Raw genomic sequence first — 13,045 nt, 5'->3', positions numbered from 1 at the left:
TTGCGTAGCATGTCCTCTCCTCTCAACATGAATCTTTTAAAGCTTCGTCCTGTGCTTCTTCGCTTCCTCACCAGAACCATCTTCACCTAACAAGTCATTTAAGAAGCGCTGGCTTTTACAATAGCCATCTCGCCATCTGGACTGGAAATTTAGAGCATTTCCTCCCATATTTTTTCCCGAGAACAGTGTGCATGAATAATAAATCGCCAGAAACAAAGTGTTAATGGGGCCAGCGAGGAAGAGGAGAGCTTGAAAGAACAGCCATGCTGTCATGCTCAGTTTTACACGGAATATATTTTATAGTAGTAGTATAGGATAGTAACTTGCAGGAGGCAGCGATGTATTGTGTCAACCCAAATAAAAACATTTTCATACACACATCACTGCATTTTCACAATAAGGCACAGAAAAAGTTGTCATATTAAGACTCTCAAATCCCATTTTTTTAACTTGATGTTGTTATATTACAATTTATTCACTGTGAAAATGGAATGGGTGTAATATCTTTTAGCTTCTGTCACCATTTTCATTGCTCCCGACATAGAGGGAAGTGATTTTTTTACTCAAGGGGAGGGAATCAAAACATGAACAGTGACTCACTGCGTAAGTAGACTTATGAATTTGTGTGACATTGTGACAGTTGTCCCCACATCCCCCTTAAAAAAAACTGCCACTCTTGTGATTTGAAAAGCACCACAGCAGCGTTGCTGTTATGTGATATTAGCTGTGGGGTTTGGCTCCTGGGTGAGTGTGTTTTCTCTCTTATGACCAGATATAATTAGTCCCAAGGGACAGTCACACACATCTCAGCTGAACAATATCGTCACTTTGATTTCCATTTTTTCTAGTAAAGGTAAGATTGACGGGAACTGTTAGACAGGAAAGTTTGTTCAATACTTTAATTTAGAGCTGTGCAATTAATAAAAAAAATAAAGTATTTGGGGAAAACGATTATTTTGCACATTACGTTTTGCAAGTAAACTCTTGTGTTGTCTCGTGTTCTGAATGACAAAAACAAAGTTCAATGGGGAAAAGTATTAAACGGTAACTACCGTTGTTTTTCAACCTGGACCTTATTTTCCTATGTTTTTGTGTGTAAGTGACTGATGGGAACAACAATTTGACATTGGTCCAGTATTAAGCAAGATGGCTGCAGTCAGCAGCGGCGAAACAAGCTACAATGGAAGTTTATAGGGCAATTTTTTTACCTTCACAAAAGTGCTCGTTTTGCCACTGACGGGCTCAGATTAATATTCTAAGTGTCTGACAACATTATGGAAAGGATTTCTAAGGAGGTCGACCTTTCTGTTAAAGAGTAAGATCCTTCTTTTAAACATAAAAACATCTGCGAAATTGCGTTTGCTGAAACCCACCAGACTCCATGTAAATTATCAGTCATTTTAGCATCGTAAAATACACTTCATTCAAAGTCGACAGAAACAAAATAAAACTATGAAAAGACGTTTTGGGTCATCTTTCCACTTTTCCAACCATTCCAACTCTAGTTTTGGTTGAAATAAACACACAGTTTACCGATTTACATGTGAAAATATGTTGGCTCTATACACGCTAAAAGTATTGTTTTTTAAATTGGAGTCTGGTGGGTTTAGCGCTAGCGACTTCAGAGCTGTTTGTGGTTAAACAGAAAGGTCTCAAAGAGGTTTTAAAGGTCAAAGGATGCTTTCCATGATGTTGTCAGACACTTAGAATATCAATCTGAGCCTGTCAGTGGCAAAACGAGCACTTTTGTGAAGGTAAATACAAGCTGGTTGACCAGGTTGAAAAAACGGTAGTTACCCTTTAAGGGAAATTTCACAGTTCAAGGTGTTTTCACTGATGATTTGTTTAACTGGTTTTTTTTTTAAGTTCAATAATTGCAACATCTTTTCAAAAGTCAATGAGTAGCCTAATCGTGTTATTGACCAAAATAATTGTGATTAGGATTTTTTTCCCAAAATCGAGCAGTCCTACTTTAATTAGAAAAAAAATGCTCTCCCTGAATTAAAAATGAGCTAAACTTTGCCCTGCTTGGCAGACATAGTGTATGAGCAACCTAAAGCACACAGTGATTTTACTATGTTTGAAGTTGTTTATCAGAAATAATTGAGTTGTGTTTTGGCAACCAAACAAATCAAAATGGCTCCAACACAAAGATCAGTGGTGGAATGTAATATTAAGTACATTTACTCAAGTACTGTTCCCAAGTACAATTTTGAGGTACTATTGTATAATTATTACATTTCACAGGGAAACTTTGTATATTCTTTAAAACCTGCCATTGTCATCGTGTAGCTTGCTAGCTCGGAGGTTCTGGTTGTTGTTTCCCGAAGCGAACAGAGTGAACACTGTGTTTTTGCTGACTTCCTGTGGTCTACCTGGCTGCAGGGATTTAGAAGTGTACTCCAGGCTGTGTCAGTACACCGTGACATCACAGTTGGGTATGGTCAGAGGTGAAACACTGCTTTTCAGCCAGGTGTTAATTACCTTCAGATAACAATGTTCTCACAGATTTCTGTTTCCTTCCCTCAGGTTTCACCTACTTCTACAAGGGCAAGGAGTACTGGAAGTTCAGCAACCAGTTCCTCCGTGTGGAGCCGGGCTACCCGCGTTCCATCCTTAAGGACTTCATGGGTTGCGATCTGACGCCCATCGACCCCGGCCGGCCGCCAGCCGATGACGGCAACTCGGACGTGGTGATCGAGCTGGAAAACGAGGCGAACACGGTGAAGGCCATCGCCATCGTCATCCCCTGCGTGCTCGCGCTGTGCCTGCTGGTGCTGGTCTACACTGTGGTGCAGTTCAAGAGGAAGGGTACGCCACGCCACATACTGTACTGCAAACGCTCCATGCAGGAATGGGTCTGAAAGATCAGAGAGAGATGACATGATAAGAGAGGATGAGACAGGTAAGAAATAGGATGACAGCCCCCACTTTCACAGAGGAGGACAGTGGACTTTTGGACATTTTTAGTGAAAAGACACAGCCACGCCTCCTCCTTTTGGGTGATCTGATACCTTCGTTTAGACCCGCAGAAACTACCAGACAGCCCGTCGGCGGCCCCTCACACATAAGGTGACCCCAGGACTTAAAAGTTGACTCCGCTAACCCTCAGCCTTTTTAACAAACAGGGGAGCAGAGGGACAGTTTGTGGGGGATCTTTGCCTGATATGACATTCAGTCCCAGTAAAAAAAAAAAAACAAGAAGGTCGGCATCACTTTGTATCTCAGAAACTTGACTTCCTATCCCATTCCTCTTTTATTTCTTTGTCAGACTGCTCTTATTTAGAAGGAGGACTTTCACGGGGACACACTCTTCCCACAGGGCACTGCATTGTCATCTGTCATATCAGGTTGTTGATACAAAAACAACAGTTTTATATTTTCTGATCTTGGTGCCCGCCCGCTTCATACTGCGCTTAAAAAGATTAACAGTCTCAGATAAACGCGAGTTAATCACATTACCAATCGTCAATCCCTTTTCTGTATTTTCTTCCTTTTTTTAATTTAAATTCTTTTGGGTCCTCACTATTCCCTTTAAAACGCTCCTGAGGAAGAGACCAAACGAAACCAAATAAAATCAATTTCTCTCCAAAGAGGATCTCTTTTTTTTTTCTCTCTCTCTCTCTCTCTCTCATTTCAGTTCATCCTTCCTTCCTTTCTCTGGATCTTTTGAAGCAATTAAGAGTCGGGGAGCTCTGACTGTTGTGGCAGTCTGTTTGAGACACAGGGGCCAAATTATTCTGCAATATTTTAACTCGCCTTAAATATACATCATACTACTTGTGCTTGGTTTTGCTGTTGTTGGAGTTTTTTTCTTTTTTATTTGTATACCGTTTTTGTTTGTTTGTTTGTTTGTAAAAGAAGCTAATTGAGAGCTTCTTGTGATTGGTATTTTATGGTTTTTATTATGTTACCCAGAATTCTCAGCACTGGCTTGCTGAGCCATTCTGGACAGAATATACACTAGGGTCAGCCTGTAATGAGAGTAATGTATTGTATCGTAAAAAGATCGGAAGGGTCAGAATTCCTATCTCGGAAGGTTCTGGAGTAAAGCCACTATTTTTCTGTGTTATAAGATATTTGTTACTGTTACTTTTATCATTTCCATATGACAGAAATCAGGCTAATTATGAGCTTGAGAGCTTGTTACTGGATTTGATGTTTTTGTCCTTGGCCCATATCCCCCTCAGTTTAAAGAAGTGTGCATCCAAAATGGTCATTCTGTATGGTTATTTGTGAATGGACAGACCTTTTTTTTTTTTTTTTTTTTTAAAGAATCCTGTTGACTGCCTTGTTTGAGAGAGCTCACAGTTCCCAGAATGCTCTTGTCTCCTGACTAAGGACCCACAAAGTGAGACACCAAGTCAAGATCAGTGCCTGTGTCAACGTGCATGCAAGACTTTACTGTACATCCAACCGGTTCTGCTCAACGTGGCTTTGAAACCCCTCAAAAGCAGAGGGGGAAGTTTTCTCTTGAAAATACTGTTTGCATTTATTTTTGTTCATTTCAAGTGTACCCCAATTCCCCCTACCCTTACCTCCAGGTACAATTAAATCTAAGAAAAACCTTTAAAAGATTCAAGTGGTACAGTACATTTGGGAACTCTTTGGGAAATCTGATGGGTAATTGGAAAATCAAATTGGCTTCAGCAAACGAACCAACCGTTAGCAAACGTGTAGTGTCCTCGCTGTCATGGCGAGCAGTCTTTGAATGTGTGTCTGTTTCCATGACCACATACTGGTTTTTCTTTCTTTCCTGTTTTCTGGTCAAAACAAATTGGACATCTCACAATGACTTCTTTGTGTAAGACTTTGGGACAATGGGGAAACGTGTCCTGACAGAATGAATAAATTGATCAATATATGATTAAGATTTGCCTTCGAACTCTCTGCTCATCTTTTAACTTGCGTGTAGAGTATGTGTGTTCAGTGCGAGTCCATGCTGTCTGTACATATGTGTTCCCTACATCTGATTTGGCTGACTGTTTGCTTGTGTTTCTCTAACTCTTCAAACGATGCGCAGCAGTGGGGTATCGGTTTGGTTAAAAAATTTGAAAGAAGAGGGAACTTTAACGCCCGATGTCAAGCACGCATTTGTACCAACCAGTTGATCTAATGATGATTTACTGGAAGATACAAGAAAATGCATTAGTATTTATTAAACATCCATGGCACCACAAAATAATTTGAAAAAACATTAGCATGCCAACATGCGCACAATGACAATGCTGACATACTGATGTTTAGTAGGTGTAATGTTTACCATCTTAGCTTAGCATGTTAGCGTGATAACATATGCTTATTAGCACTAAACAAAGTACAGCTAAGATTGATGGGAAGTCTTACCTAATGATGTCGCTAGAGTTAAATGCTACGTTTACACGTGGCCGGCTATTTTCATAAACGGACATTTCAACCTCTCCGTTTTCAAAAATAACATCATGCCCAGCTGTCAGTTTTCAGAAAAGTGTTTGTTTACATGTAGCCTACCCATGTATATATGCCGTCAATGCCGTCAAGAGCATGCCAAACCTGTAGGTGGCAGTGTAACGAGAAGCTCAAGCCCACGTTAGCCAATCAGAATCCCGAAAATAGCAACAACAGCAACGAATCACTTCCTCTTTCTTCTCTTTCTCACTTCTTTGGCTGCCTAAACCTTTTTCCTCTCCTGTTTGTCTCAGTTTACATGCAAACGTGTAAACAAAGTTTTCCAAAATCTCCACTCTGGCCGGAGTTTTTAGAAAGAATTGTTTTCAGAGGCGAATTCTCCGTTTGCGTGTAAACGAAGGGCACAAACCGGCTCCGTTTTTCAAAATAACCATGTACGTGTAAACGGGGTAAAAGCCTCTGAACGCCCACACAGGTGATTTCAGTTATTCTGTCTGATTAGACCTCTGCTCAGGTTGAAGGTGGGCCAGAGCTTTGGTGGGAATGTATTAGCTCACAAATCTTCATCTAACAACAAGAATGATCAAGGTGTCCGTTTGTCCTGCCCTAACAGGTGCAACAAAGCTAACAGGAAGCTGTCAATCAATTCATCTAAACACACCCACACAGTCCTGGGAAGAGGTATAATCAGCCAGATTAACTGAAAACACCTGTGTGGGTGTCCAGAGCCTTTAAAGTCAGGGGATCACCAAAGTTATCAAGATATATTGACTGGGCGCAATGGATAGCTGGACAAAATTTCATGGGAATCCATCCAATGATTGTTGAGATATTTCAGTCCTAACCCTCTGGAAAGTGGTGGACCAACCAACAGACCAACATTGCAATCCCTAGAGCCATGCTGCTAGCATTCCATATCACAGTTCAAACACTAGGACTGACTAGCTCTACACTGCAATATGAGTACAATGATGCTTCTTTTACAACCACCACGTTAGCTTTCCTGCTAAAGTCTCCTTCTTATCTGAATTACAAACATAAACAAGTCTCGTTATGCACCTTGGCATGTTTAATGAGCCACCAAACAAACATTCACCAGGGGAAAATGCACTGCTAACGTCAATTTGCAGGCAAAGAAGCTAATTCGCTTCTCAGCTGCAGCACAAAAAAAATACCAGGTTAACATACCTGCAAATGCCACTTGGATCTGGTTAGATGCTGGTGTGGCCCTTACACTTCGCTATATGTAATCTTAGTTGGACTGTAAGCAACTAGAAACTTGGCTGAGTGTAGCGCAAACAGTGCAGACGGAGGGCCAACCTACAGTGCATAAGGATATTGGCTTAAACTACAGTGAACTCTGAACTCCTAACTCAGCCAGCAGTAGGAAAGAAAAATACAAAAATAGCATTTCATTCTCAAAAAAACGGTATATGTGTTGATCTGGGCCTGAGAGCTCAGCAGTCCTATTGTGTTCTGCTATATTTTTGGGTGGAATGATACAAATCTGTGCTTAAGATGTACGATCCCAACGGTGCAGCGCTGGCATTTACTGCCGATTGAATGTGAAACAGGAGTCGTCTATGCCTGCTACTGTTTATTCTAGCCATAGATATAAAACATTCGAGCTTTACTGGGACACATTTAACATTCAGTTACTTACAACAAAGGAGGTGAGGTCAAGCCAGTTTACTAACTGCGGCCACTGAGTGTGTGTGTGTGTGTGATGAAATTACACTCATAGGGATAACACTTAATCGGTTTTCATCACAGGACTGTTCAGTGGTGAAATTGCCTCTCTGCTTTTGGACAAAGGCATTATATGCTCAGCTATGTTTAGATCGGTGCTTTTTCCCGAGGCTCCTACTCATTGTCTATTCTCTCGCCATCCCTGTAAATACACACTGAGTGTGTCCATGTGTCTATTTGTGTTCTCCCTTATGTTCTCTGTGTACTGTATGTACCAGTCCTGTAGCAGTCGGCACTCTTTCTTTTACTTATTTGTGTATCGGGGTGTACAAGAGCAAGCATGCTCTGAGCAGAGTGCAGTGTGGGTGTTAAAGAAGTAATACGTTGGTCCACAAACCCCAGCCTCGGTGTATTTGTGTCTCGGTCTCTGTCTGGCTTACAATAAGTGATCTCTTTCTTCATCTTGACATCTGTGCATGCTTACTGGACTGTGTGTGCATGTGTGTGTTTTGCAAGCAACCTTACTTACAACTGGAGCTTGGACAAACCCTGTGTGTGCCCAGCAGCCTCTTTTGTGACTGCCAGGCTAAAATATTGGTGCTAAACTGACCTACACTGGCCAGGGCTCTACGGTGCTATTTTTGTCAGCCCTCCTCCTCCTCCTGCTGTCATTGGCTCAAAACTTACAACGGCAACCAAAGTAATACATTTTCATTTAACTAAGGTCCTTACAGTGCACTGCTTAATGGCCCCCATATCCTAGTGCTGGCACAGTGAAGCAGCTGAAAGGAGCTTGTTGAAGGTCCACAGGGGCTTTTGCTTCGGCCCAGATGAAAAAGGTTAAAACATATACAGTAAAGGAGACACACACAGGAATTAATGGTTGTTCACCAGTGGATCATCCATATTAAGAGATAACATTGTTTGCATCTCCTCTTGCTACTTTCTATTCTGTGTTTGCTGGATCATTTGATGATATTTAATGTGTGTACTGTATGTGTGTGTCACATCTCAGTACCTCATTTTCAGCTCACACATTGTCAAAGTTGACTGTTCGCTAAACCCTTCCCCCGACTGTCCAGTCTTAGCAACTGTAACCAGGCATGCAGTTTTTTTATTTTGCCTTTTCAAAAACAAAATCACAAGAGCAAAACTGTAAGGAGTGAACCATGTCTGTGCTAACATAAGCTACAAACATTAGCATGTCCAGCCAATTAGCCAACAGTGGTAATTGAGCATTACAAGAGCAAGTAGCATATCCTTAACTAACTAAGTTACGTAAATAAAAAAATGAAAGAAATTCCCATTCACGAAATTTTCTCTCCTTGGAAGCCGCAGCGGAAGTTAGGCTAAGATTAGCAGCTCTGTGCTGCTCTAAGCCAAGCTTGTTTTCTGAAATTGCAATACGTTCACCAAACACATCGGCTAGTCCCAATTCCTCAAAGCCTCTTGTAATATTAAAAGTGAATGCATAAATCTGTCTTGCTCAATAATGTTGGCTAACAGTGGCGATTTTAGACCCTTTTTAGGGGGGCTCAAGCCCCACTAAATTTCATCTCAGCCGCCCTAAAATAATAAAAAACAAATTATTATTTAATCAATTTTAGTGCTTCAAGTTAGAGTTTGCGAACTTGTCTGTTAGTAACAGAGGGCAAACAATTACAGGTTCAAAGAAACAGGTTTAATAGCCTGTGTCGCTGTCGTCAATGCTATGCACCTGTAATCCCGTCAAGGAAAGTTTTATTTTCTATTCATTTATTGTTTATACCTCATTATCATTTCATTTGATTCTGGTAGTGCATAAAGGGACTTTAGTAGTTTTTTCACATGTTCAATATTTTGAATTTATCTTATACTGTTGTAATAATAAATACATATATTCATTGTTATCCAGTGAAATTACTGATTTAGCAGGGAGGGTTAACACTTTTGCAAGGCACTGTATCCGTGTCACATTCTCATTAGGGGCTGAGCCCCCCTAAAGGTCTGATCCTAGAATCGCCCCTGTTGGCTAACCAGCTAAAGAGCATTGTGTTAGAATGAAATTATTCTAATCTAACATTTGTTTCATATTATACTAGGACTAACTAGCTGTGCACTGCAATACAAGAACAATGCTGTTTCTCTATATTTCCATGTCTTTAAAACAAGTCAACTGCAAACATTAAAAACTGCTTTTACAACCATTTTACAGAGCTGCCATTAGCTTATTTAGCTAGCTAGCTCATCAAATCTACTAGCAAAAGTTGTTATTTATTTCAGCCGACAAAATGGACAGTCACTTGCCAGAAATGAGAAGCCTGCTTTTGTTTACTTCTATCTGAAATCAAGGTTGTTGTTTGTTTTAAATAACTATGAATTTTAAGTGGAAAACCTGACACCGTTATCTTTAGAAACTGCGTATGTCCTATGCGAGAACAGAAAGCTTGACAGGCACAGCAACTATGGGGGACAGGGCCTAGCGAACGGTCAGCTGGCCTGTCTGGTCATGTAATCATGCTTGGGAAGGCATTTTGATGACACCCATTTCAAACAAATGTCAGTTATTTTTAAACCATTTTTCCACTGAATGTCTCTGCATCATTCTTCTGTTGTAGTCTGCCTTTGGAAGCTCCGCTCTGTCGATCAATAAATACATTTGAAAAGATGTTACCATGCATCCTTGTCTTGTTCATGCCCATGTTCATGCGTGCACTGTCGTGACCCGCCACCATTCCCTGCAGGAATACAGCGAAGCTCACTCGGTCCTGACATGACGGTTTGACATGGAAAAAGTTACAGATGTTTTTTGATACACTTTTCTTAAACTTTTCTATTTGAATATTAAGAAGAGCCATACCTAAAATGTATTTCTTTTTTGTGTTAACTTTACTTTCCAATTTTTTGTATTCACAGCTTGATCATATGTCAGCCTTTCATGTCATTCCTCCCACATCTATTCAGGGATCCTTTATCATTCCTTCAAAGAGGTGAACGGAGCCATGCCATGATTTATTATTCCTTTTTTTGTAGAGAAATAGAATAGTTACTGTCACTATGAGTGTTACAGATGAAAGCCGTCTTCCAATCTCCCTCAGGTCCATTCAGATGCAGAGAGCCTTTCTCCTCATACCACAGAATAGACCATCTTCATATATCCACAGCAATAAACCACCTCTGTAAGGACAGGAGAATTCAGATGGAAGATGAAATGCTTAAGTTTCTAACACAGCACCATGTAGAATGATACTGAAGGTACAAATCAATGACACCTCTCTGCTGCAATACACTGGGCTATGTATCTACAAAGAAATACCCATTTCTGTGTCTGCTGGCTTTGAACAAGCTTCTCGGACCAGATGGGCTCCTAATCTGTTTCCAGTTTCTATTATTCTCATCATTGGTTCCAAATGGTTTTTCGGCCAGGCACCTTCTCCCTGAAATCTACTTGGAAAAACACCTACATGCATATGAAAACATACCCAGGGCATATTGTACATTCCAGACACTCAAATGAGACATTATGCTTTTGTTGAAAGTATTTCTGTGCTGTTGTAACAGTATAAGTTTCTTTTTTTTTTTGTCTAATTGCTGACATTTTGTTTAGGTTTCCCACCATGTTTTGACTGAGTCTCCAGCTGTCTCCGGCACTGCTGTTTATGTGTGCTATGTTCACATCATTAACTTCAGTGGTATGGGGCTGATGGACTAAGACACAGAGGAAAAGAGGTTTTAATACAGAACAGACCTAAATGAAGTAAAGAAATTGTTTTCTTCTTGCTCCCTGTAGCGTCCATTTGCTATCCCTCCTAGTAAGCATTTGGTTTAATGGTACTGAGGGCACAATATGGCACAACCTAAAATCAGGCTGCTGAGCTTGGAGCTGAATATTTCAATATGTACATTACTCATGCTAAGAGTCTGGAAACATCTGCTCCAGTAAATACTGATAATGATTTTGCTTACAAAAGTGCTCAGCCTATAATTATTAACATTCTGCAAGGTAATGTTTACTACCAACACCTCTACAACTAATAACAAAGTAACAATAATTTATTTGACTAATTATTATTATTAGAAATTTTCTGGTCCATACTTGTATTTTGGGTTTCTACTAGAACATGTTTGCATGCTTTAATGTTCAAAAAACATAATCTTTATCATACTGTCTGTCTGAATATGCCTGTATTTTGTTGTCTAAAACGCTCCGTTTTAGCGCCTGTCTCTTTAAAGGAGAATTCCGGCCAATTTTTACGTTAATCTTGATCGCTATAAATATGCGATGACGAGCTGAATGGGTGCGGTCAACTTGGAGTAGCTGCAGCTACATCTACGAGCTTCTGCTTAGCTAAAACGGCAGTTGTCGGGGCAAGTTTCAGAGTGCCTTTGTGCTTCTTAACAGACACAAAATGCAATTAAAATGTCTGTGCAACATGAACAGTGCACTTACGTGACAACAAGATGCGTTTTCAACTCAGACATTGTTTAAATTCACCTACACTGTCTCTATCCTGCCGGTAGCTAGCTCGCCCTGCTAGCTGCTAGCTGTTAGCTGCTAGCTGCCATCTGTGATAAGTGTGTTCAGCCAGGCTTATTCTGTGATAATCATCACACAACAGTTCCGTGTGTATTTGTAGCTCATCCATTTTGTGTGTGATTGATCTGGTGTTGTTGAGTAGGAGGCTTGGCATTGTCAATCTGTGTGGTAGTTCCCTTAGCTGTGCTAGCAGGCCCGACCGGGATCCTTGCTTCTGATTTCTCCCCGCCTTCATCGCCTCCCGCTGCCAAAAACAATCCAGTGAGTGCCCGGTGGTCTGGCTATGTCCTCCAGAGGACATTTCGCGACGAAAACTTGAAGTTTATTCCCCCTCAAAAATAGGTAATTGAACACTGTAGTGGTTATGACCATATCAGTGACTATGTAACTACATGGAAACAGGCCAAATGATGTCTGTGGTTTGCACACTGATAGCGTTAGAGAACGCTAGCTGTTGTCTCGCGCTGAAGTCCCGGTGTAGCAGGAAAAGGTAAACAGTGTGCAGATCGCTCCGAGAAGCAATCTTTGCTGTGTGCTCTGTGAACTGAGAGTTTTAATACGTTTACAGTATTTATACACCATCTCAACCTGCTTTATAATCAAAAAAGAAATGGAAATCTCACTTTTTACAACATGAGATGAGATGTGATAGGTGTATTTTGTAAAAATAAAAAAAATCTTTGAAATGTATTTTGTATACAAATCTCTTGCCTTGCACTTTTAAATCAACTTAAAGACACAATTTAATTATTAAATGTTCCTTAAAGAAAACTCCTTTCACCTTCATTGCATTTATGTGGTGCCTTCATCATTTCAAGTGTTAATGTAAAAAGAATGTTCTTGGCTAGATAGATACAGTTAAAGTTTGTTTTTTTTATATATATATTGAACTGACTCTTTAATACAGTGATTTAGATCAAGGGGGGAAAAGTACTATACTCTTAATGAAGGGACACAATCCAGTAGTTATATGTAATGGAGTCACAAAGCTCACACTCAGCTGACTAATGTCGTCAGCAGCCTCACACATCTATTGTACAAGCCCTGCTGGGCCTATTTTTTCTTCCTTCTCCTGCTGCACGGGTCACAAGTTCATGTTTCGTAGGGGTGGTATTGAGAAACCCAGCCCCAGGAGGTTCCTTGTTTTTAGTCTTATTTCTAACAGTGGTCTCAGGTGGCCTTTGCAGCTATGCAACCTACATTCACAGAGAAGGGCATCACACATACGACCCTGAAACTGAGCTCAAGGCAAGAGATACTTTACTTATTGTTGCTGTTGGATAACACTGTCCAAAATACCAACTTTGCAAGGGCTCAGAAGAACCAGACTTGACTTTGACTATACTGACCTTATCTGACCCACAATGCATTTTGTGTTTTGAATGTACTACACAAGCCCAAACTATAAGTAAAGTAAAAACATTTTAAAAAACACAAACTTTCAATTTTTTT

General features: G+C 40.3%; 1 protein-coding gene across 2 annotated transcripts in view; it reads left to right on the top strand.

Moving 5' to 3' along the window:
- LOC116046309 (matrix metalloproteinase-16) overlaps window positions 1–4,265 on the top strand; it is an 89,570-nt gene extending 85,305 nt beyond the window's left edge. Inside the window, exon 11 of one of the 2 annotated variants that reach the window (XM_031294624.2) lies at window positions 2,530–4,265. In XM_031294624.2, coding sequence (XP_031150484.1) covers window positions 2,530–2,864 — 335 coding nt within the window. In that variant the 3' untranslated portion in view covers window positions 2,865–4,265. The remainder of the gene's footprint in view (window positions 1–2,529) is intronic. The other variant, XM_031294625.2, reaches the window with a different exon arrangement.
- The last annotated feature ends 8,780 nt before the right edge of the window (window positions 4,266–13,045 follow it).

Source organism: Sander lucioperca, chromosome 1 (assembly GCF_008315115.2).
Source record: "Sander lucioperca isolate FBNREF2018 chromosome 1, SLUC_FBN_1.2, whole genome shotgun sequence".
NCBI classification, from domain to species: domain Eukaryota; kingdom Metazoa; phylum Chordata; class Actinopteri; order Perciformes; family Percidae; genus Sander; species Sander lucioperca.
Note: the sequence above shows the minus strand (reverse complement) of the source record. Positions and strands in the feature narration are given on the sequence as shown.